The 21092-nt window shown below is 47.9% G+C and overlaps 1 protein-coding gene across 2 annotated transcripts; it reads right to left on the bottom strand.

The window, feature by feature from the left end:
- Positions 1-381: 381 nt before the first annotated feature.
- Positions 382-20680, bottom strand: DDX11 (DEAD/H-box helicase 11). Of its 2 annotated transcripts, none has more exons than XM_082489988.1 (26): positions 20600-20680; positions 20157-20396; positions 19360-19446; positions 17562-17719; positions 16386-16431; positions 15735-15842; positions 15105-15192; positions 14439-14641; positions 13716-13868; positions 13566-13612; positions 12698-12777; positions 11356-11400; positions 11162-11229; positions 10574-10612; positions 9969-10092; positions 9301-9438; positions 8722-8834; positions 6408-6480; positions 5973-6076; positions 5029-5178; positions 3008-3076; positions 2729-2829; positions 2214-2298; positions 1591-1666; positions 1254-1408; positions 382-1131 (listed from the first exon to the last, which is right to left on the bottom strand). In XM_082489988.1, exons 1-26 carry the CDS (start codon positions 20663-20665, stop codon positions 1102-1104), a joined length of 2646 nt encoding a protein of 881 aa, XP_082346114.1. In that variant the 5' UTR covers positions 20666-20680; the 3' UTR covers positions 382-1101. The 2 variants fall into 2 exon arrangements, with proteins under 2 accessions (XP_082346114.1, XP_082346115.1); XM_082489989.1 differs by having other exon boundaries at positions 9301-9435.
- Between the last annotated feature and the right edge of the window lie 412 nt (positions 20681-21092).

Here is a 21092-nt window from a genome sequence, read left to right as displayed (position 1 = left end):
GCTGTTACAAGCAGGTGTCCCCAACTCCCACTGCTGCTCTCACTTGGGTTAAGGCAGAGCTTGTGCCAGAGGGTGGGGTTTGTACCCACTGAAGAGGCAGGAGACTCACCACGGAAGTTTCTCAGAAGCAGCTGCTTCTTTCCCTGTGGGGCTAATTAACATTAGGGAATGCGTACCAGCTCTGTGTCTAATTATAAGTGCTTTCTTCATTGTGAAAAGCCTTGAGAGGTAGTACCCAGCTGCTGAAACTGGCAAGGAGGCAAAAGAAGCTCCTGGGAAGAGGCTTTCTCAGCTGTTCCTAGCTCTTTCTGTCACACCATGAGATTACGTAGCCATCCCTGTTGTTATTGCTGCCCTCCACCACTGACCCACAACCTAGGAAAGAACCCCAGGAAGGTTACACTAAATAGAAAAGTTTTACCATTTTCCACAGGAAGTTACTTGGAACTCAAAAACCTAGGCAGTAAAAAGAGCAGAGAAATCCTGTGCTTCAGCACAATCACTGAAGTGCTGTGCTGTATTATGGCTGTATCTTTGTTCCCCATGAGAGAACATGCTGCTCCTTGAATCTGTTGACTGCTTGAAGCAAGGTGGAAAGAAGGGGATAAGAAATATTACCCATAGCTGCCCCGTGTCTTACCAGTTTGACTGTAATTCCAACATGATACAAACGAATGGCCTGATAATTTACAATGTGAAGAGCTCTACCTTTTCTTCATTGGTCATCAGTGCCCCTACATTTGGTGGTTGATGAAAAAAGGCAGATGTGTTTAGTCAAAATAATTATACTCCCCATACTTAAGTGTTTGCGTTGAAAATATTTAATCAATCTAAATAAAACTTTAACAGCTGTAAACAAAGAAGAGCCTGCTGCTCCTGCCTTCACCTGCCTCAGACCTACAGTTTGCCTCCTGGTTGTGGTGCTGAAGGCTGTCTCACCATCATAGCACTCAGATACTGAACAGCAAACATCCACAAAGGAGGCAGAGGGTGGAGATTCACAAACTCCTTGGTACAGAAAAGCAGGAGTTTGTGTTGCTTCAGGTGTTCTTCAGAAGTGTAGCTCAGAGAGTTGACATGCAGCCTGTTCTCTGGTCCACATCACAAAGCGTCCAACTTCCCTCGATGAAACTAGGAACACACAAAACCAGACAGTTTGTCCCTGACCTTACTCTAAAGTGAAGGTTTGAGAAAAGTAGATGAGTACAGTAGGAAACAGTTTTGGTAGTGGTACATAAGATAAAAGTTCTGACCTTTCTTAACTCTGCAAAAGCTGATCCAAAGGCAGGTTTCACCTGGGTTCTCTCCCTGATCCACTGCGGCAGTTTGTTAAGGATGGCAGGGCGTGAGTACCTATGGTCCAGGAGCAGGATGCTTGCAAAGTCCTTCTGATGGCGAATGGCTCTGCCTGTACAGAGTGTACAACCACATTAAAATGGCCCACTCAAGTGTTTGTTCTCAGGCAAGGAAGCTTGTGTTCCCGTCATCTGTACTTAAGACTGATTGGTAATGTGTCCTTTTTCCCCACCCTCCTACTTCAGTGCAGGCACATTTGGTATCCCCCAGCCTGTCCAAGGAAGGATGAATTACCTATCGACTGGTTTACTGCCTTCATGCACAGGTTTTCAATCAGCACTTTGCTAGGTGCCTGGCCAGCGGCTCTGGGCTGGAAAAGAGAAATAGGCAAGACTGAACATGAGGCAGATGTAAATTGAACTTGTGAGTCTTAATAACAAAGTGAGGCAAATGCGTTTACCCTTGCAGAGTGAGTGGGTGGCCAAGCAGACCACAAGCTGAGAGTAAGGAGGAACAGAAGAAAGGTTGCAGTCAGAAAACTATGTTGAACATTCACAAAGAGCCAGCCCACGGCCCTCTTGAAGGTAGAAAACCTGTCCTCAGCTGCCCAGGAGCAGCATCTCCAGCGGGCAGTGAGAAAATGAGCCAAGAGCAGAAGTGATCCTGGCAAGCAGCTTCTACCACCCTGTCACCTCCTCTGGGGCGAAGGGGCCTTGCTCCCCTTGGAACTCAGAGTTCCCAGCAACCCCAGTGGCATTTCCCTCCAGTGAGCTTCTTCCCTGTGTTTAGTGCCACCTCTACACACACGCAGCATGAAGGCGGCTGTGTCTTTGGTACCACACAATCTGTGTGCTGGGAGGAAAGTTAATACTAAAAAGATGAAGTGAAAGAGGCAGAGGTGTAAGTGTCTCTGTTACCATTGTTTTGTCAAGCCAAGTCATTTTTTCCTGGAGCTCCGGAGATTTAATGTTGGGGTAAGGCATTCCCACCATAATCACACACCTGCAAGGGGCAAGGGAGGACTGCATTATTCTTAATGTCTCATCCTAGAGCACTTTGCCAACAGACTGATAAATTAGAGGTCACTGCACCCCTGAAAGACAGCCAGCCCTGAAAACCAAAGGCGGCAATAAAGCACAGCAGTCTGACAAGCACGTTCTGAACAGAAAGCTGCAAAGGGATTCAGGGTGCCAGAACAAGGGATTATCTAAGCACAGCAAGCCTAACTGCATTACTCACACGTAAAGTATTCTGGACAAGCGGGTTTTACACCACCTAGCAGACTTGGTCCTGTTGGTTTAAGCATCAGCCCAAGCCACGTGGTCCCCAGGATTTTCTATCAATCATCTATGCAAGTACTGATGTGTCCATTGTGCTTGGAGTCACCACACCGCAAGCCCACTGCTCACCTTCCAAGGAGCAGCCACCTTACCTTCCCAGGTCATCAGAAAAGTTGATCCCTTCGCTCATTTTGCCTCCAACTACAGAAAGCAGCAGAGCCCCCGTCATCTGTCCTCCTGCCTGGCTGCAGCGCTGCAGGAGAGGGACCAGCAACTTAAACCAGAGCAGGGAAGATGTCTGTGCTGCAGAAACACTCACACAGCTGGGCTAGAGCCCTCTTTCTTTGTTAAAAGCTGCAATGCCCTCTTTAGCAGCACTCCCATACGCAGCTGGAATGCCACACTCCCACCAGGCTGCCAGCTCAGCTTACCTTTATGCACTTGGCATACTCCACCAGCACCTGCTCCACCTGGTTGGCTTTCTTAGGCTCCTGAAAGATCTGTCACAGGCAGTGTGTCAGTTGCAGCAACAGGAAGCAAACAGTTTAAAGAAAGCAAATCATTTTACTCCCATGCTGTTAAACAGCATATGGAACTAAGATCAGGGAAGGGCAAATTGCCTGAAAAACCAACTTAATCAGTACTTTTCCCCTCCACCCTGGAAGAGCACTGTATGCTCACTACAGCACTTTTCAGCTGGGCTCTGAAGGGAGCAGCAGCTGTTCCTGCCCCTCCAACATTCCCTTTGAGTTCTGGCACACTCGTCTGATTCTGCAAGAAGTTAAGAGTCATCTGCGAGCTGGAAGGCAGGAAAGCGATGTGCATCTTTTCCACCCAGCGGGGTGAGGAGACCCTCCAGCCGCAAGGTCTTGGAGGACACTGATAGGACCAGTCAATTCGAACCACCAATTAATTCCAAGTAGTAGCTCCCCTTGCCCAAAGAATAAATTAGTTTTCTATGCAAAGCATACATAAAGTAATATTTCTTTATGTTATTCTAGCATGCCTAATTAGTTACTGAAAGCCCCTGCAGTTAATTAAGCTGCATTTTGATAGATGGTGCACCTTGGCCTAAATCACAAGTTGTTTTCCTAGTAAACAAGAGGTGCAACATCTGTCTTTTCTGTGACAGTAAAGAACCTAAAGGATACAGTTTCTTTTGGTTAGCAAGAAGTACTATCAAATTTTACCAGCCAGAATCAGTCTTTCAGTAGAAAAATAACCAGCAATTACAAACATAAGCCAAAACTATTTAACTTATTAAACAGTAGCCATTTAATCCTCTGACTTAAATTAATTTTCCCTGTGTAATTTATATATCTCAGTGTGATCTCACCACAGCCACCTAAGAAAAGACTTTAACCTTCCTCTGCTATGATATGATCTTATGTGTGGGCAGGCGAAAGTCACACTTGCTGCACTTCTACCAAATTGCTTTGCTAACGCATATCCAATTTGCTGGAGACTGCAAAGGCCAAACAAGAACAAATCAGAGCTGAAAGGCAGAGCAAGCTGCATGATGGTGGCACAAAGCCTTGGAGGCACCAGGCAGACCGTTGGGACCCTGACAGAACACACCTGAAAGGCACTATGAGTGACAGCTGTACAAACACATGGAGAAGCTGAAGCATAGTGCTTCCACCACAAAAACCTATGGGCAGATCCACATGCCAGAATGCCTGCACCGAGGCTGTGAAATATCTGGGACTCCACTCTCCTAATCCACATGGTAAATTATTTAGCTTTTGGTAAACAGAAGTCACAGCCAGGTTTTATGTAGTTCTTCTTCCCCCACCCCATTCCTCAGTACACAATCCAAAACCCCTGCCCCACACCCTGAGACAGTTGGATGCCTGACCCTCAATACCCAACCTTCAAATACTCCTGAGAGTCATAGCAAAGATTTCATAGTTGCAGTGATCTCCCCATTCAGTGTTTCTCATCAGTGCTTCAACAGAAGTCACCACTGCTGGTCTTTCAATTCTCCACTCTGCACTTCTACCAGAAGAATAATTCCATTTGTCCTATGATCTGCAGTCTGGTCCCATTCTGCCTAGCCCTTAGTTTTGCTGGTCTGTGTTCAAGGACACATAGCTGAGCCTTGGAAAAATAAATTCCCTATAAGCGGTCTATCTGAGCAGCCCCCAGCCGCACGGGCGCAAGCTTGCTGGTTATGGAAAGCGAGGATTGTCTCCCCCCATGGCCACTACACAGGCTGTGCACTTAAAGAATCTATAGCTGCATTTAATCTCATTTAGATCCCAGCTCAGTGATCAACCGCCCGGGAAGTATCATTTATTCATTACTGGAGGGATTGGCTAGATAAACATCCGCTCTGCTCTGCTGTGCAGAGTATGAGAACAACTCAGCGAGAGAGGCCTGTAATGCATAGATAATAGTGTGGTTTTTGAAACCTCCATTTAAAGTAGCAACTGCTCGTGGCTGCAGTTACCTTCTTCTTAGTCGCCAAGCGGGTGAGCAGCCCCGTCTTCTCCCAGTGTGCATACACCTGCTTCTCATATTCGTAGGAGGGGAAGAAGCACACCACACCCCCTGGGACCACATTGCACAGGTTGCAAAGGATTCGACCCGTCTCATCCATCTGCAAAAGAGACAAGAGCATATTGCAGGTGGCAGGAGCTCCAGCTGATGCTGCTCTGATTCTGTGCATAATCCCGGGATCACACCTCCCCAGTGACATGCCTTAAAGGAGTAAAAATGTGGGTAACATGCCAGGTTGAAGAGAACTCTATAGGGGTGCTGGGAATCACCAAAAAGCTCTTCACTGCTTGGCCTCTCCTCTTAATCCAGGGTTTCTGTTACTGCTGTGGAGCAGTGGTCATTCAGGAAAGGAGGGTTTATGTCTGATGTTGCAGTGGATGGGACCTGTCATGCTAGAACAGATGTGGAGAGCTAGCTAGCACATCTGGTGGAGATTGAGCAGCAGCAGAGCAGACCTAGGGTCTGGCCTCAGGTGCTTACAGGCCCACCAAAGGAAGAAGGCAAAAGTGCAGAAACATCTGCTGCTGTGCCTGTGGTTTGGCCCCCACTCTGCAGGGCTGCCACGCTCCACTGTCACTGAGCCCTTCAAACCATGAAGCACAGTCAGAAATCTCCTGATGTTCAGCACACAAATACAGGATCTCAATACAGCCAAACAGGAGTCGCTAGTATTCCTCACCTCCAGTAGCCACCTCTAAGCAGGCAGCTCAAAAGCCCTTTTGCTGCTTGGCTTTCCCAATTACTTGGTAACACACCTTCCCCAAATCCCATGGATTTCCCTTGCCATGGCTTTTGACCAGCCCACCTTTCAAACAGAGAGTACACTGCCCTATAAAACATAAGCCCGCGAAGCACAAAAGAGATACCAAGGAAGGGAACAAAGGAAACTCTGACCATCTGGGGCAGGTCTCTGGTCTGGTAGGTGAACTCCAGCTGCTGGTTGGAAGGACCACTGCAGAGGATTATGGGTAAAATGTTTTCTGGAGGAATCACGTGTCCTGGAGACAAGAACAAGTAGTGAGAGTCAACACCACTGCTGTGTGCACAAACCTCACTAGCTGGACAGCTTTACCAGCGTGCAGTGAGGCACACGTTTGCCTCAGTCCCTCAGTTGCTCTGATGTCCATCCCTGAGCCCCTGGGAAGAAGGCATAGCACATTGCCCACTGATTCTGGGGACACTCATAGTAGAAGGGACCTAGCACCCCTTGGCTGCCATGAAAGATGCCATGTAGCTTAGAGCGCTGACAGCACCAAAGGCACACTGCAAAACACAGGTGCCACAGGGATAGATTATGACCCCCTCCCTGTCTCCCCCCAGCACACTCACCACAAGAGAACTCCACCACACGCGCAGGGTCCACACCAGCACAGGACAGCAGCTGGTCTCGGAAATCGGCCACCTAGGAACCACACAAGCCAAAGAGAGGTGAAGTACCAGTATCCCAAAAGAGACTTCATCAGCAACACCGGTACTGCTCCTTGAGCACAAGCGCTGAGGGAGAGCCGGTCAGTCTGGTCCGGTGGGTTGCTGGCCCTAGGGGAGACAGGCTCCCTCTGTGATGGGAAAACGATAGGCACAGGAAGGGCGAGCACCCAGGGCTGTGCTGGGCAGCGTGCTGGAGCCCAGGGCACACAGAAGCAGGACGGGTCACCATACACCCCACAAGGTCAGACAGGGCCTGAAGTAGGGGACCCCATCCGCCCTTGGTGGCCCTGGTGTCAGCATGGCTGCCCCCCCCACACGACACCATCTGCGGCCAGGACAGGAGCGGCAGCAGCCCCTGCCGGCGACCCAGCCCCAGGCACCACTTGGGCCCACCGAGGGACAGGATGGGGGATGTGGGTGTGTGGGTGTTCCCCTTCCAGTGCCGGCGGTCCTGAGCCTTGCCATGGCCCTGCTGCACAGGGCAGGTCCCCTGCCTGGAACCACCCCGCTTTGGGACTGGTGCCGTTGAACATCTCTGTCAGCGACAGAGATGTTGGGATTGAGCACACCCTCAGCAAGTTTGCAGGTGACACCGAGCTGTGTGCTGCGGTCGACACACTGGAGGGAAGGGATGCCATCCAGAGGGACCTGGACAGGCTTGAGAGGTGGGTCTGTGCAAACCTCATGAAATTCAACAAGGCCAAGTGCAAGGTCTTGCACATGGGTCGGAGCAATCCCAAGCACAAATCCAGGCTGGGGGGAGAATGGATTGAGAGCAGCCCTGAGGAGAAGGACCTGGGGGGTGTTGGTGGATGAGAAGCTCAACATGAGCCAGCAATGTGCACTCACAGCCCAGAAAGCCACCCATATCCTGGGCTGCATCAAAAGCAGCGTGGCCAGCAGATCAAGGGAGGTGACTCTGCCCCTCTACTCCACTCTCCTGTGACTCCACCTGGAGTACTGCATCCAGCTCTGAAGCCCCCAACTGAAGAAGGGCATGGACCTGTAGGAGAGGGTCCAGAGGAGGGCCACGAAGATGATCAGGGGGCTGGAGCACCTCTCCTATGAAGACAGGCTGAGAATTGAGATTTTTCAGCCTGGAGAAGAGAGGGCTTCAGGGAGACCTTCTAGCAAGCAGCCTTCCAGTACCTAAAGGGGGCCTACAGGAAAGATGGGGAGGGACCCTTTATCAGGGAGTATAGCGATAGGATGAGGGGTAATGGTTTTAAACTGAAAGAGGGTAGATTTAGATTAGATATTAGGAAGAAATTCTTTAAGTGAGACACTGGAACAGGTTGCCCAAAAAAGTTCTGGATGCCCCATCCCTGGAGGTGTTCAAGGCCAGGCTGGATGGGGCTCTGAGCAACCTGGTCTAGTGGGAGGTGTCCCTGCCCATGGCAGGGCGGCTGGAACTAGATGATCTTTATGGTCCCTTCCAACCTAAACCTTTTTATGATGATTCTACAATTTAAGACTTCCCCAGGCCCAAACACCTATTACCAGCACCCCCAAGCACTGCAGAGACCACAGCTTGGACTGCAACTACATCCTCTCTCCGTGCTGCTGTCTGAAGGGTTCAAAGTCGGAATGGTGGCCTTTCAAGAAGGAGGTCCTGCACTTCAGACCCTCCTTCCTTCCCTTGTCACCACAAGGGCAAAGAGGAATTTTCAGGACATTCTTGTCCAGGAACAGGATAAATGTAACTAACTGGGATATCTGACACACCCCACTGCATCTGTACAACACAAACACATTGTCTCAGGCACTAAAGCAACAGGAGAAGAACGATAAGCTGCCTGCCACCATGCCAATACTGAAGTCTTGATTTTTCTGAAAGATCCCCTATGGGATGGTCCTTGTGGGATCCCTGTCCCTTTAGGAGGTCAGATGGCTTTGCAAGGTCCTCTGACTACTACCCATGCTAGTTCCAACCTACCATGAGCTCAGCCTCAGCCTGTATCCTCTTGAGGATGAGAAAGGCTGACAAGGGCAATCCTGCCCTTACACCTACAACTTTTTGCATAAAGAGGCAGCATGATGTAGGGAGACCGAACCAGGAAGATGAAAGGTAGGTAGGAAAGGTCTTTTCCCACACACACCATGGGAGGTGAGAAGAGCACAACCCAGCGGGGCCAAGCTTCTATCCTTCCATGCCTGCTTGCAGATAGCACCAGGGACCTCCTGAGAGCTCAGCACAGCATCCTTATTCCCTCACCGGCTGCATGGTGCCCCCAGCAATGATTACAGCACGGCATTCTTTCACCACCTTGGCGAAGTGGACAGCTGGATTCAGCAAGAGGAATTTGAGGCTGCTCTGACCAACTGTGCCTGGGAAAAGGAGAGAGACAACATCAGGAACAAGCCATGACACATACTCAGGGACATGAGAGATTCTCCCTCCTGCCCTGGGCACTCTGGCAGGTCCCCACCTGTCAAAGCAAGGACTTGCTATTCAACACTGCCAGGGGCAGCAGCAGGTAACGTCAACCTGGAAGTTACCTTCTGCTTCCTAATATTCCTAGAGCTGTAGAAGAGGTGCAGTAAATTGCAAGACAAAAATTAACATCCAAAGTGGGAGCAGAGCTCTGCAAACCCTTGCCCCAGGGTCCTTGGTTAAGAATTCCTTTGGGTTCATGAACATCCTCAGACAGACCAAGCCTGCCAGCCTGCATCAGGGACGGCACAGATGTGTTGCTGTAGGCTCCCCCCAGGCTCAGGATCTCCTCCCTCACTGCCAGTGAAGCACCTTGCTGGTGACTCATGACACCTCTCCCCAGCTCATCCATTCTAGTACCTTGCCTGTTGAGAATGACTCGGCCATCTTGGTTTGTGTTCGTGAGGGCTGAGAGAAATCCTTCAATCTGCATCAGTGGAGAGGCAGTTCGGAGCTGGTCATTCTCAGCCTCCATGGGAGGGCTCTGGGGAGTACCTGCTGGCCCGAAGAGAAAAGGAGAGCCAGGGAACTTAGGCCACATTTTTAAATACAGGGACTAAGCACAAAATATAGACGGGTCCTTTCTACAGGAAAGTGATGCCTGGTCTACATATGCAGGCAGAGAACAAAGACCCAGTAAAGGAGAGCCCAAATTCTGTCTCATTGCTGGGGGGGGGTGGGGTAGAAAAAAGAACTATCTGGCTTTCGTAGCTGGCACCATTAAACAGAGCTACCCAGGGTAGCTCAGCTCCCAGAGCCAGCATGTCACAGCAGTGCAAAGCTTTTTAGTGTGTGCAGAGTAAACATGGAATTGCATAATCATTCAACTTGGAAGGGACCTGAGGAGATCTTCTAATCATATGTATAGTTGCCTAGGTTTTCTAGTCAGATATATTAAAAAACACCTATGCAGGACAGCTACTGCAGTCTCTCATTCTTCAAATGTGCCTCCCTCCATTCCTCATGCAGATAGATGCAGGTTCCACATCCTCACTTTGTCCACAAACGCACAAGATGCCTGAACTCACCCTCTTTACCAGACCCCTGCTGGAGGGTCAGAAGAAAGTTCTGCAAACCAGCCAACTTCTGGTTCTCCTTGTTGGTCTTCACAGCTGTGGCAGGGCCTCCATATCGCTCCACAAACCCAAAAAGCTGCCAAGCAAAACCCAGTAAGATTAAGACTACCAACAGCAAGAATCAGACAAGCTAAAACCAAGTTTACTCGCCTGCCACAGATAAAGTTCCTTGGTAGGTGTTTGCAAACCAGCCCAATCCCAATCTGTTAGCCCAGAGCTCCCACTACATTCCTTCACTCACTGAATCAAAACCGAAAGAAGTCTCTGATGCTTGTTCCCACAGGGCAGTGCAGCACAGCCTACCAGGCTGGTGGGTTTGAGGCCAAGCAGCACAGAATTAGCACCCACTGGAAACTGTAGTACACCATGTTGTATGTTTCTTTGCTATATAAGCAAAAAGTAACCCGCCCATATCGTGCTTTTAGCAGGAACCATTTTGTTTGCAGAACAGGGTGGAGAAGACAGACTCCCATCCCAGCTACTACATCTTCCACATCAAACTCAATAGGTGAAACAGCATTTGAACACTGCTGCCCATAAAGCCTCAGGGGCAGTACCTTTCTACTGATGAGGCTCTTCTCACAGTAACGCTGAACCTGTTGGAGAAAGACAGAAAAATGAAGGGATACTCAGCATCCCTTCTCCCGTCCTGCTGTCCTTGATCCCTGCCCAGCAGGGATATCACTTGCTGTTCTTGCTGTGCTTTTGGAGAGGGGTGCACAATTCTTTTGCGAGTGTTGACTTCCAGACAATGGTGTAGTACAAAGGCATTCCTTCTAAAGTGGAGACACATGGTGTTAAGGTGCTGTGTTTGGAAGTTCGAGGGATGGGTTAGGTTACTGGAGCACTATAGTTTCTTCATCCTCAACCCTTATAGTTTAGCCTTGCCTACAGCCAGCCTCTGCACTTGTACATGTTTAATCGCTTGCTTCCCTCTACCCCAAGACCACCTGTCCAGCTTTAATGCAGTTATCCAGACAGCAACAGCAGCAATCTATACATTGGGAAGGTGGGGAGAATCTGCTAGAAAGCAGATTCTGCCATGCGGACCTTAGGTCTACTTCCAGCTGTCACACATGCCTCTTGACAACCTTGAACAAGTCACCAACTACCTGTGCCCCGGCAGATGACAACATTTGCATTACCTTGAAGAGGTTGATATTGTCAATCTGGCTCTGAAATAGAAAGTCATTGATGGATTTTAGTACTGTGCCTGAAAGAAAAGGGGGGAAAGGAGAAAAAAAAGAAATCATTAGCTGCTGAGCCTGCAGCTCCTTACTGCCCACCCCCATGTCCCTGACTGATGACTGCATACCCCTGATGTTCACTCCAGTCTTACCGGGTTGGGAAACTGTCTGACAGCTAGGATTTTGGTTCACATTACCTGTAAAACAGGAAAACAATTCAAGGAAGGCTTACAATGGGTCTGTCTTAAAATGAAGCAAGAGACTAACAACTGAGCTGAAAGGGACACCACACCCGGACAAACCCCAGGAAATAACTACACATCTGCAAAAATGTAGCTGTACAGACAAAACATCAGCTCCTGCTCAGTTTTAAGTTTCTCCTGTAGGGCAGCCCTACATTGTAGGACGAGTGTGCTGCTGCATCCTAAGAACCACCACCTACATTCCTTCAGTAGCAGGAGGCAGCAGGTAGGGTGGGTGCACACAAATGCTCACACACTACGTAGTCATCGTGCCGCAAAGATGAAGGGACAGGGACTGCAATGCATCCCTCACCCCTCCTCAATGCAGCAGCAGGCAGCTGGGAGGCGCATAGGCTGGCAGGCGATTGGGAAGAGGGGAAAACCCGAGGACAGCTCCACGCCCAGACCCCGACAGCCAGAACAGGATTAATTGCTGCCACTCACTGCGTTTTATGTCCTAGAGTTTAACACCCACATCACATTTCACTTTTGCAGCCTCAATCATGAAGCTGTACACAGGCTGCTTTTTCTAATGAAAGCACTTAAGTGAGCATGGGGAAGAGAAGAGTGGCAGGAACAGGGGGGGAAGAGAAGTATATGTTTGAGGCAGAGAGCACCACCAGGCCCCTTCCCCAAAGAGCTGCATTTCCCCCAGGCAAGGAGGAAGTTCATAAAGAACTTATGACAGGCACTCCTCAAGACACACTGAGGTCTCGCAAACAGATCATTAGAGGGAAGGAGTCCTGAGAATTCCAGTGGATTTAAAAATCACAGCAAAATAATATTTTCTCACAAAGGAAAGGCACCACTCAAGAAAGATTCATTCTGCAGCAGCACGCTTGACACCCGTAGAGGCCTTGCTACCAGATGACCCAGGAGATTGATCCTGTGCAGCTCTTGTGCTGTCCTGATCACTGGCACACATCTGCTGTACATCTCACTTAGCATCCTACCTTGTCCCCACTCAAATCAGCTCTGAAAACCACATAGAAAGAGAAGGAAACTGCCTCTACCAACTTATCATGTCATCTGCTGCTCCTCAGCTAATCAAAGAGAGGGGTTCAGGCAGACACCAGTCAACATCCCCATGTTACAAAACTGCCTGAGAAATAAAATTACTGGCATCTGAACCTATACGTGAGCAACACTTCCCCACAGTCTCTGCAGAGGGGAAAGGGGGACAGTGCCCTGAGGAAGCACCAAGTAGCTCAGAATCTATCAGCATCCCTGGAGATAGAACAGGTTTGCTTACCTCCCAGCATGGCCACAAACCGATCCAGCAAATACAGGATCTGCTTAATGTACATCAAGTTCTTTGCCTTCAAACGTTTCCTATGAAAAAGGAGACAGGTATCAGGCTCCAAAACATCTTCAGGGACTAACTCAAGCAGCTGAGCTGCAGAGACAAGCACCTGAACTCCCCTTCATTTTGGGGAGACAGGAACCAAGAATGATTTCTCCCAGGCTCACTCTCCCTATTTGTGACATGGCATAGACCGCTGGATATCCTGCCACAGCACTCACCCATGCACCCCTCACTGTTCTTAACACGGCCTTTCTCCTCACACATTAATTACAGTTTGTTTATTACACTGGCAGTGACGTCTAAAGTCCCTGTTGCAATAATGTGCCACAAATTCAAAGTTATTAGCATTGAGCGCAATAATAAATCACTGCAGGGATGACAAGATGCAAGATTTGGGCAGAGCCAAAACCCACATATAGCTTCCTCCTCCTCAGAGCTTACTGCCTCTGCCATAATGCCAGTCAGCCCATGAAAGACTAAGGTCCAGGACAGACATGAAAGACTGAATCTTTTGAAATTCTGCATCACAAAGCAGGAGCAATCACAAGGAGATACAGGGAAAGAAACTGAGAGTATATGGGAAAGCCAGAATCCTCAGGGTATCCCCCTTCTCACAGCTTAATACCAGCCCCAGGAGTCTGACTTAAACGGATTCTAGACAGAGATAATGAAGCAAGTGGCTTTTCATCTGCAGAAGTATTAATGCAAATAGCTTTCCACCAGGGAAAAGCAACAAAGACCTGGCAGACATGAGACCAGCCATGGCATCCACACTGCTTGCCACTGTTGTGCTATTTTCCTCTGAAATCCTCACCTGTATCGTTCCATGTACTGCAACAGCTGGGAGTGGGCACAGCACAGCTACATGAACAAAATAAGGAGCTGTTATTACAAAGCAGTCAAGAACAGGCACTCTGCTGGATGCAGAGCTCACTGATGATTAATGGGCCAAGCTATGACTCACCTGAGAGCCACTGACCTCCACACTATGGATACAGGTGATGGTGTCTATGAGGTTGTGGGCCTCATCAATGATTAGGACCTGGTCCTTCAGCTTGATCCCAGCAGCGCTCCTGGTAGGCTCATGCAAGAGCATCTGATAGGGCAGCACCACCAGCTACAGGAGAAGAACACACTGCCCTGATTCTAGCTCTCATCCTTACAAACTTAAGGCACTCCCCAGCCACTCATTAAAGGCCCATATCAGATAGTCTTGCAGAATTTGGTCAAGCTCTTATTCTGGGAAAGGCAGGAAGAGAGACAGGAGCACATGCTTGAGAGGGGCACTGGGATATAAGCTAAAGAAAAATGATTATGCTACAACAGCATTATCGGCTCAGGTTACTTTCCGAATCCCCTCTGAAGCACTGAACAAATATCTTCTGACAGAGGACCAAGCAAGGAAGAAAAGCGGTAACACGAGTTAAGATTACACCCATGTATCTGTATTGCCTCAGTGTTATTGAGCCTTTCAAGTATTTCAGAATGAGAGGCATACTCACAGCCTCCCTTAAATTCAAATGTGTATTCTCATATTCCTTTGCTTTTTCAGCAAAACTACAGCTGACAGAAACACAGCCTGTTTACAAACTCCCACAATATTGAGTAACAGTACTGGAGGAAGCAGGCAATTGGTTTATTCTTAGAGCCCCTGGCATTAATTCCGCTAAAACCGCGTACACCTTACCTGAGCAGCAGGAATGGCATATCGACTCCCGTAATACGGGCAGGCTTTGGTCTCCCTTCCCAAAGCCACCAACTGCTCAATATCCTTCACTTCCACTAGAACTTCATCACGGAGAAACTGCATTTGCTCGTAGGAATAAAATGGGCATACAGTGCGACTCACACGTCTCTTCTTCCCTTCCATCTCTTCATCACTCTTCTTTTCTAAAAGCAGAAATCAAAAGAAAGCTATGAATAACGCATAACCTAAAACAACCACTTTGCAGAACTTCCTGTATTTCAAAGCAGGCTTTGTAATATATTTTTGACCTATCATCTATTTAAATATTACTCGGCAGTAACGTTCCCATCTCCACAGTGGACACTACTCTTGCCAGTTAGATTTAGCCACGTGACATTTTCCAACATTTTAGTACTGAATTACAAAGACGAGTATCCTTCCGTCGCAGAAGTCCTGACCAACTTAAAGCACTCAGAAAACACATACAGTTCTCAGCATCCTATCCTGGAGGACAAGAAAGTAAAAGCACTAAGCTCTGCTCCTCCAACCTGCCATTTTTATGCTCCTACCGCTCTCTTGCTAGAACTGATTGGCACAGCACGCTGTCTCCAGACTCTCATACCAGCTTTATCAGCAATTGCTTCCCCAGGCTGGAAGTGTTCCTACCATGTTTGTTCTTTTGCATCTCCATGCAGCGGTCATTGATGAGCTGGAGAGCCCCCAAGCGTCGCACCTCCTCATTTACACACAGGTTCTTGGACATGCAAAGAGAAGAAGCGGTAGGAGGTCATTAAGCACTGAGAGCCCCCATGTGTACCCTTTGCTGTAAAATAAAAGATTTCTTTAAAGCTATCTCAGGCCAGATTCTGAAATGGAGAAGTCTATTGGCCAGACATTGTGCATACTAACTGCTACAAATATGCTCAAAACCCATAAAAAAGAAAAGGTGCACTGAGACAGCTTACTGCTATGTAACAGCTTCTAAAACATGCTACCAGAAATAATACTAAGAAGAGCACCTTCCCAGTGACTCAGACACCTGTAACCTTCTACATCAGAAGAGGTAAAACAGATTTTTGCATTTACATCAAAGGGTAAATGGCCAAAACACAGCTCACAGAAAAACATACATCACAGACATCTGTGTCACAACTCACAACTGCTTTAGTTTTTCTGTGGGAGATTCAGTCAATCCCTGAGATGCCTTCTGCGGTATCACATCCACACACCTCCTTGCAAAGTCTCTCACATTAAGTTAACACGCACTCTGGGTCCCTTGTGAACAATGCCACATACCTGCCTGGATCCCAAGGAGACCAGTCGTGTGTCTTTGCCAAAAGGACTTTTTTGCACCTCCCGCACAAACTGAGACAGCTGGGAGTGAGTGCGGCTGCAGTAGTAAATCTACAATGAGGAAGAACAAAGGGAAGACAAAAAGAACATGGAAGCCAACCCCCTACCTACAACCAATCCTGCAAGGAAGCAGCCAAGCACCTCAACAAGGTTAATCTTGCTCAAGCCTTCAAACACACAAGGGAAGGCACATGTTTGTGCGTTACCTTACAACTGCTGAGGCCAACAGCCCTATCTTTGTTTTCTCCTATGCATTTGCCTTTGTTTCCCTTTAATTTTCCAAGGTCCCTATAATAGCAGGGACTCACCACTGGAGAGTAATAAAAAACGGTTTCTTGCAGGACACTTTTACAGCAAGCCAGAGCAAAAATTCAGCCATGTTAGCAGAATAATCTGCTTAGGTAGCCAGTGTAGTCCAGAAGGAGATAAGCACAGCAGAACTGGTTGCTATTAACAACAAAGTTGGCAGTTCTTGGATGGTAGTTCCTAAATCCTTCTGCACTGCATGACTCTGGGAAGGGTGCAAGGAAACCATAATTCTGCTCACTCTTACACTGTTCTATGAGGTAGCACTATTTACTTTCCTCATCTCACCTTAGTCACATGTTCCTCTTCCAAATCATCGTCCTCTTCTTCCAGCCTAAGTAAAAAGAAAGCTCAAATAGTTCCCTTTCAGCAGATCACTGACAGTTAGAATCAAATGATGCTCTACTACAAAAAAGAGGTCTCAAGAGAGATGGTTATGTCATCTCAAGAAGAGCCTCAGATCTTAACTGAGGAGGCAAAAGAAAAATTGACTTTTTAAGAATAGCGTAAGTGTGCACAATCAAGTCAAGCCTTGCTCTTTGAAAGAAAAATGTCTGTAGGGCTGTGTCTTTAGCAACTTCAAGATATTTTTTTTCTTTTAAATCTGGTGCTTCTAAGCCCCAGGCATAAGCTAATCAGTGCTATACTATTCTTTGGTGAGCTTATTTATTTATTTTTGTAAAACTTCCCCTTTAGAGACAATTTACCACCCTCAAGCTATTGCATAAAGAAAAGCTTCAGGAAGACATTCAGCTGCCATAGAGCTCCTCAAAGGCAACAGCAGTTTAATGTTTGATAAACTACATATAAACGAAGTAGTTTCATGTTTTGCAATTTTTAAGGCAGAATGATCTGTCTAGATACTAATTAGTAAATTTGTATTTTAAATGTATTTGACTTTTCATGCTGAAGTATGGCTTCTGGCTTTCTGCATAAAGCAAACGTATGAGAGAGAAGAGGGTGCATGGGGTTTTCATGCTGAAGCTTGGTCTTTAGAAATGTGAACATCTCTCCTTTAGAGTATCAAGAGATGCCAGTGCTAATCTGCAGGATGATAGCTTCTTCTGATGCCCCGAGATCCATTTTACTTTTCTAATGCAAAGAACTTGATCTCAAGTCATTCACTCAGCATCCAGAGGCATTCTTTGGGAAACCGGGCATGGATAAAGGCAGGACACTGCCACACATTTTAAGAAAGATGCACTGTCTCAGAAAACACTTCAGGTCACTCTGATCAGTCTAACAAAAGCTTAAGAAACAAACCAAACCAAAATAAAATCCCCCCAAACCACCAAACCAACCAATTAAACAAACCCCCAGAACAATTACTACCTTACAAAGTGTGAATGGGGGAGAAACTCCAGATCTGCACAATCACAGCTGAAATCTCTTTAATCAAGGCAAGCCAAAAATGACACAGAAAATGTTTCCTTAGCATGGAACCCCCTCAGTCCCTGGCCTTACCCAGATACCACTTTCTTTTCTTCATCACTCTCATATTCAGCAAGAATCAGCTCTTCCTCATTGTGATCCAGCTGCTCTAGAACATCCACTCCAGCTCCCTCTGAAAGAACCTCCTTGCTGAGCTGAAGAAGGCGCTTTGTCTCATCCTCCTCAGATCTCTGAAAGGAACACACAACCACATTATCTCTCATGCAGAAAGAGAGGTAGCGCGCATATTGCTTTATGTCACGGACAGGTCAGAAGACAGCACAGTCCCTCACCCGTAACACAGGGAATGGCTTGCCGGGTAAACCCACAGCAGGACAAGCAAATGTCTGTGCACAGGTGTCTGAAGCTGTTCAGCCCCACAGAATGCAGCTGTTACCGAAAACCAAAGACTTGCCCATACAGGCATATATGAAGGGCAAACATAAAGAACCTTCTATGCAAAAGGCCCACTGAACCCGAAATGATCCTGAAAGGACAATATCCATGTAATCCAGTATTAGTTGCTTAAAGTGGTCCATAAAAGATGTCTGCCTGAGAAAAAAAACTGTGTAAACAAACCCAAACAAGCAAGCATATAAGGATATAATCAAATACTGTCCACATTTAACTCAAAGCTAGAATAAACTCAGCACCTGTTTTAGAATACAGAGCACAACACTTCTCTTGCTGTTTTTTTCTCCACTTATGTGGTTCTTATTCTAACACAGGTCTAACCCTCTACAAAAATTCCACTAAACTTTTGAAGAATAGTTTTCTGATTAACTTTGCATTCTGATAAAGAAGAGTTCATTTTTTCAATCTGAAAACAGTAACTTACAACTTTAACAAGTGTTCTTTTACCACAGCATTATGAAGAAACGCAGTCAGTGAGCACTACAGAGACGAATCGGTTGCTTTTCCAAATCTCTATAATATTCCTCTCATTTGTTTTCTTGCTTTTTATCAGGCTTCTCATTTCACATGCTCTTCATCCTCTTTTAAGAGACAAAAGTTCTTTGTTCCACTTGTTTTTTTTGATTTGCCATTAATCTCTGAACCTTTGCTATTTCTGCCATATTCTTTTAACAGGAGTTGACCAAAACATAACGCAGCACTTGAGATGGAGCACACTAGAAACTAATAGCCTGGCAGCCTAGTAAATCTGCCTGTTTGGGGACCTGAAGTGGGTATTTCTGGGAAGTTTGACTCATACCATCAAAAAGCTCTTAAGAGTCAAGAGTACTGAAGCCAGTTCACCCATCTAAATGGCAGGAAAATATATCTGTCAACTTTTTATATGTAGAAAAGAGACATTTCTGAACAATACAGTCACATTGGCTGTGAAAGTAAGCAAATACAATAGTTCCTCAGTAGTGAGCAAAGTATGACCAAAGCCTGACCTGGCTTTTTTTGAGGGGGGCTTCTGTTCTTACGACCTTAAATTTAATTCCAGTTCTACAGGTTTTATTCCAGAAGTAGAGTGTTTGCACATGCAAAAACAGAGAGTTTTCAAAAAAAAATAAAAAAAATCCAAGTATTAAAGCTTTTAAAATACAAGCAGAGGGCCAGAAGGCCATCAGAACACACTCTTTCTATCCACATGCAAACACTGTAACAGGAAATTCTTTATGCACATATTGTTTTTCACATCTGTACTTTAATAATAAAATCGAACCAGAAATTTTGGATGGCCAATTTAAGCAACCTAATACAAGGAGCTCCCCAAACAGACAAATTGGAAAATTCAGAGTGAAGTCGCAGATATAAACAGGTATGAACAACACTCAAGGTAACCAAAACAGAAAGTTCTAATCTCTGTGGGACAACTGACCTTTCTCTTTGCTGCATATTTTAACTGCACATTATGGCGAATTTTCTCAAGACGATCTTCTCGCTTTTTCCTCCTGATCTGCTCCTCCTAAAATAAAGGGAGAGTGAAGGAAGGATGAAGTGTATTTAGTTCTAAACCCTGGCTATAATGACTTTCCTATGCCCTGGTGTCATGGTTTAGCAATAACGGAAAAGGAAAATAATAATGGTGATGACACAAGTCACTCTCACCAGCCAGTGAACTGGCACCGTCTTGAGCAGTGATCACGGATCCCTCCCCCAGCCAATCCCCATTTATATACTGAGTATGACATCTATGGTACAGAATATTCCACTGGCCACTCTGTTGTTCTGTCTATATTCCTGCTCAGCTTCTATGGGAAGCTGAAAAGAGTCCTTGAAAAGCATAAACATTGCTTAGCAACAATTAAAACAATATGCATTACCAACATTCCTGTCACAGCAATCACTAGAAAGAAAATTAACTCTTTCCCAGCTAAAACCAGGACAGCTGGGTATAGAAAAAAAAAATTAACTCTGTAACAAAATTGTCAGTACACAGTCCCTTTCTCGCCTGTTATATGTTACTATGTTCAGAGCAATACAGTTTCCTGTCTCATGCAACCTGCACAGCAATGCCTCATCCCTCGTAACCGAAACAAAGTCCCGTGAAAGACAAAGACCACCGCCACCAAAGTTCGCCTCACATGTTTTTCCGGTCCCCACCCAGGACGTCAGCCTTTCTGATCCTCACACCTGGTTATTTTACCCGCCCTCTACACGCGAGTGTTTCTCAACCTTTAGCCTCTCCACCATGTCCCGCTCTTCTTTCTTCTGCACAAATGCCGTAACCCAGTCCGGTTCCCCGGCCGTGTCCTTGCTCTCCGGGCGTCCCGGCCCAGCTGAAGCCAGCCGCTTCTTCTTCCCCTCCTGCCCACCGTCCTCGAGTGCCAGAAGTCGCGCCTCCTCCTGCTGCTTTTTCTCCTCGAAGTCTCGGAGCCAGGAGAGGGCCCCGCAGATGAGGCTCAGCGACTTGCCCTGCCGGAGAAAACGGACGAGATGAGGCTCCCGTGGCCGCTGCCCCCGCTGTCACCGGCAGCGCTGCCCCTCCACGGGGGCGACCCGCTCGGTGACAGCCCCCTTCCCAGCGGGATCGGGCCCTTTTACCCCTGGTACCACCCCCCGCCCACAGGGGCCTGCGGCCTCCTCCCGGGCGGCGGCTCCCCGCCGCGCTGCCTCACCGTGCCCGTGGGGCTCTCGAAGATCCCGACCCGCCCGGCCTCCAGCGCGCCGTACAGCGCCGCCATGAACCGCTCCTGGATGAGGTAGGGCGTGTAAGGGAAAGGGAACCGGCGACCCCCAGGACCCGCCGCCGCCGCGCCACTCTCCATCCCGCCGCCCCGCTTCGAACAGAGCGCCGGGCATGCCCCGCCCCCTTCCCGTGACGCTCCGGTGACAACCGGAAGTCCCGCCCCTCACCCGCGGCCGGCGCGGCTTGAGCGGGCCGGGGCCTGCGGGGCAGCCGGAGCCGCTCGGCCTCTGCGGTGGAACGGGCGGCTGCTGAGCAGCCGCGGAGGTTCGGGAACGCGGAGAACCGGCAGCGCGGCGGCTCTCCCCTCAGGTCGGCCTTCGCCCCACCGACCCCGGGGCAGGGCTGAGCGGACACCCCCAACCCTCCACCCCCTACTCCCCCCCCCCCGTAGAATTTCACTCCCACCATACGCAAGGGCGGAA

The sequence above is a fragment of the Vanellus vanellus genome (assembly GCF_965231255.1).
Source record: "Vanellus vanellus genome assembly, chromosome: 1".
Classification (NCBI taxonomy): Eukaryota; Metazoa; Chordata; class Aves; order Charadriiformes; family Charadriidae; genus Vanellus; species Vanellus vanellus.
Note: the sequence above shows the minus strand (reverse complement) of the source record. Positions and strands in the feature narration are given on the sequence as shown.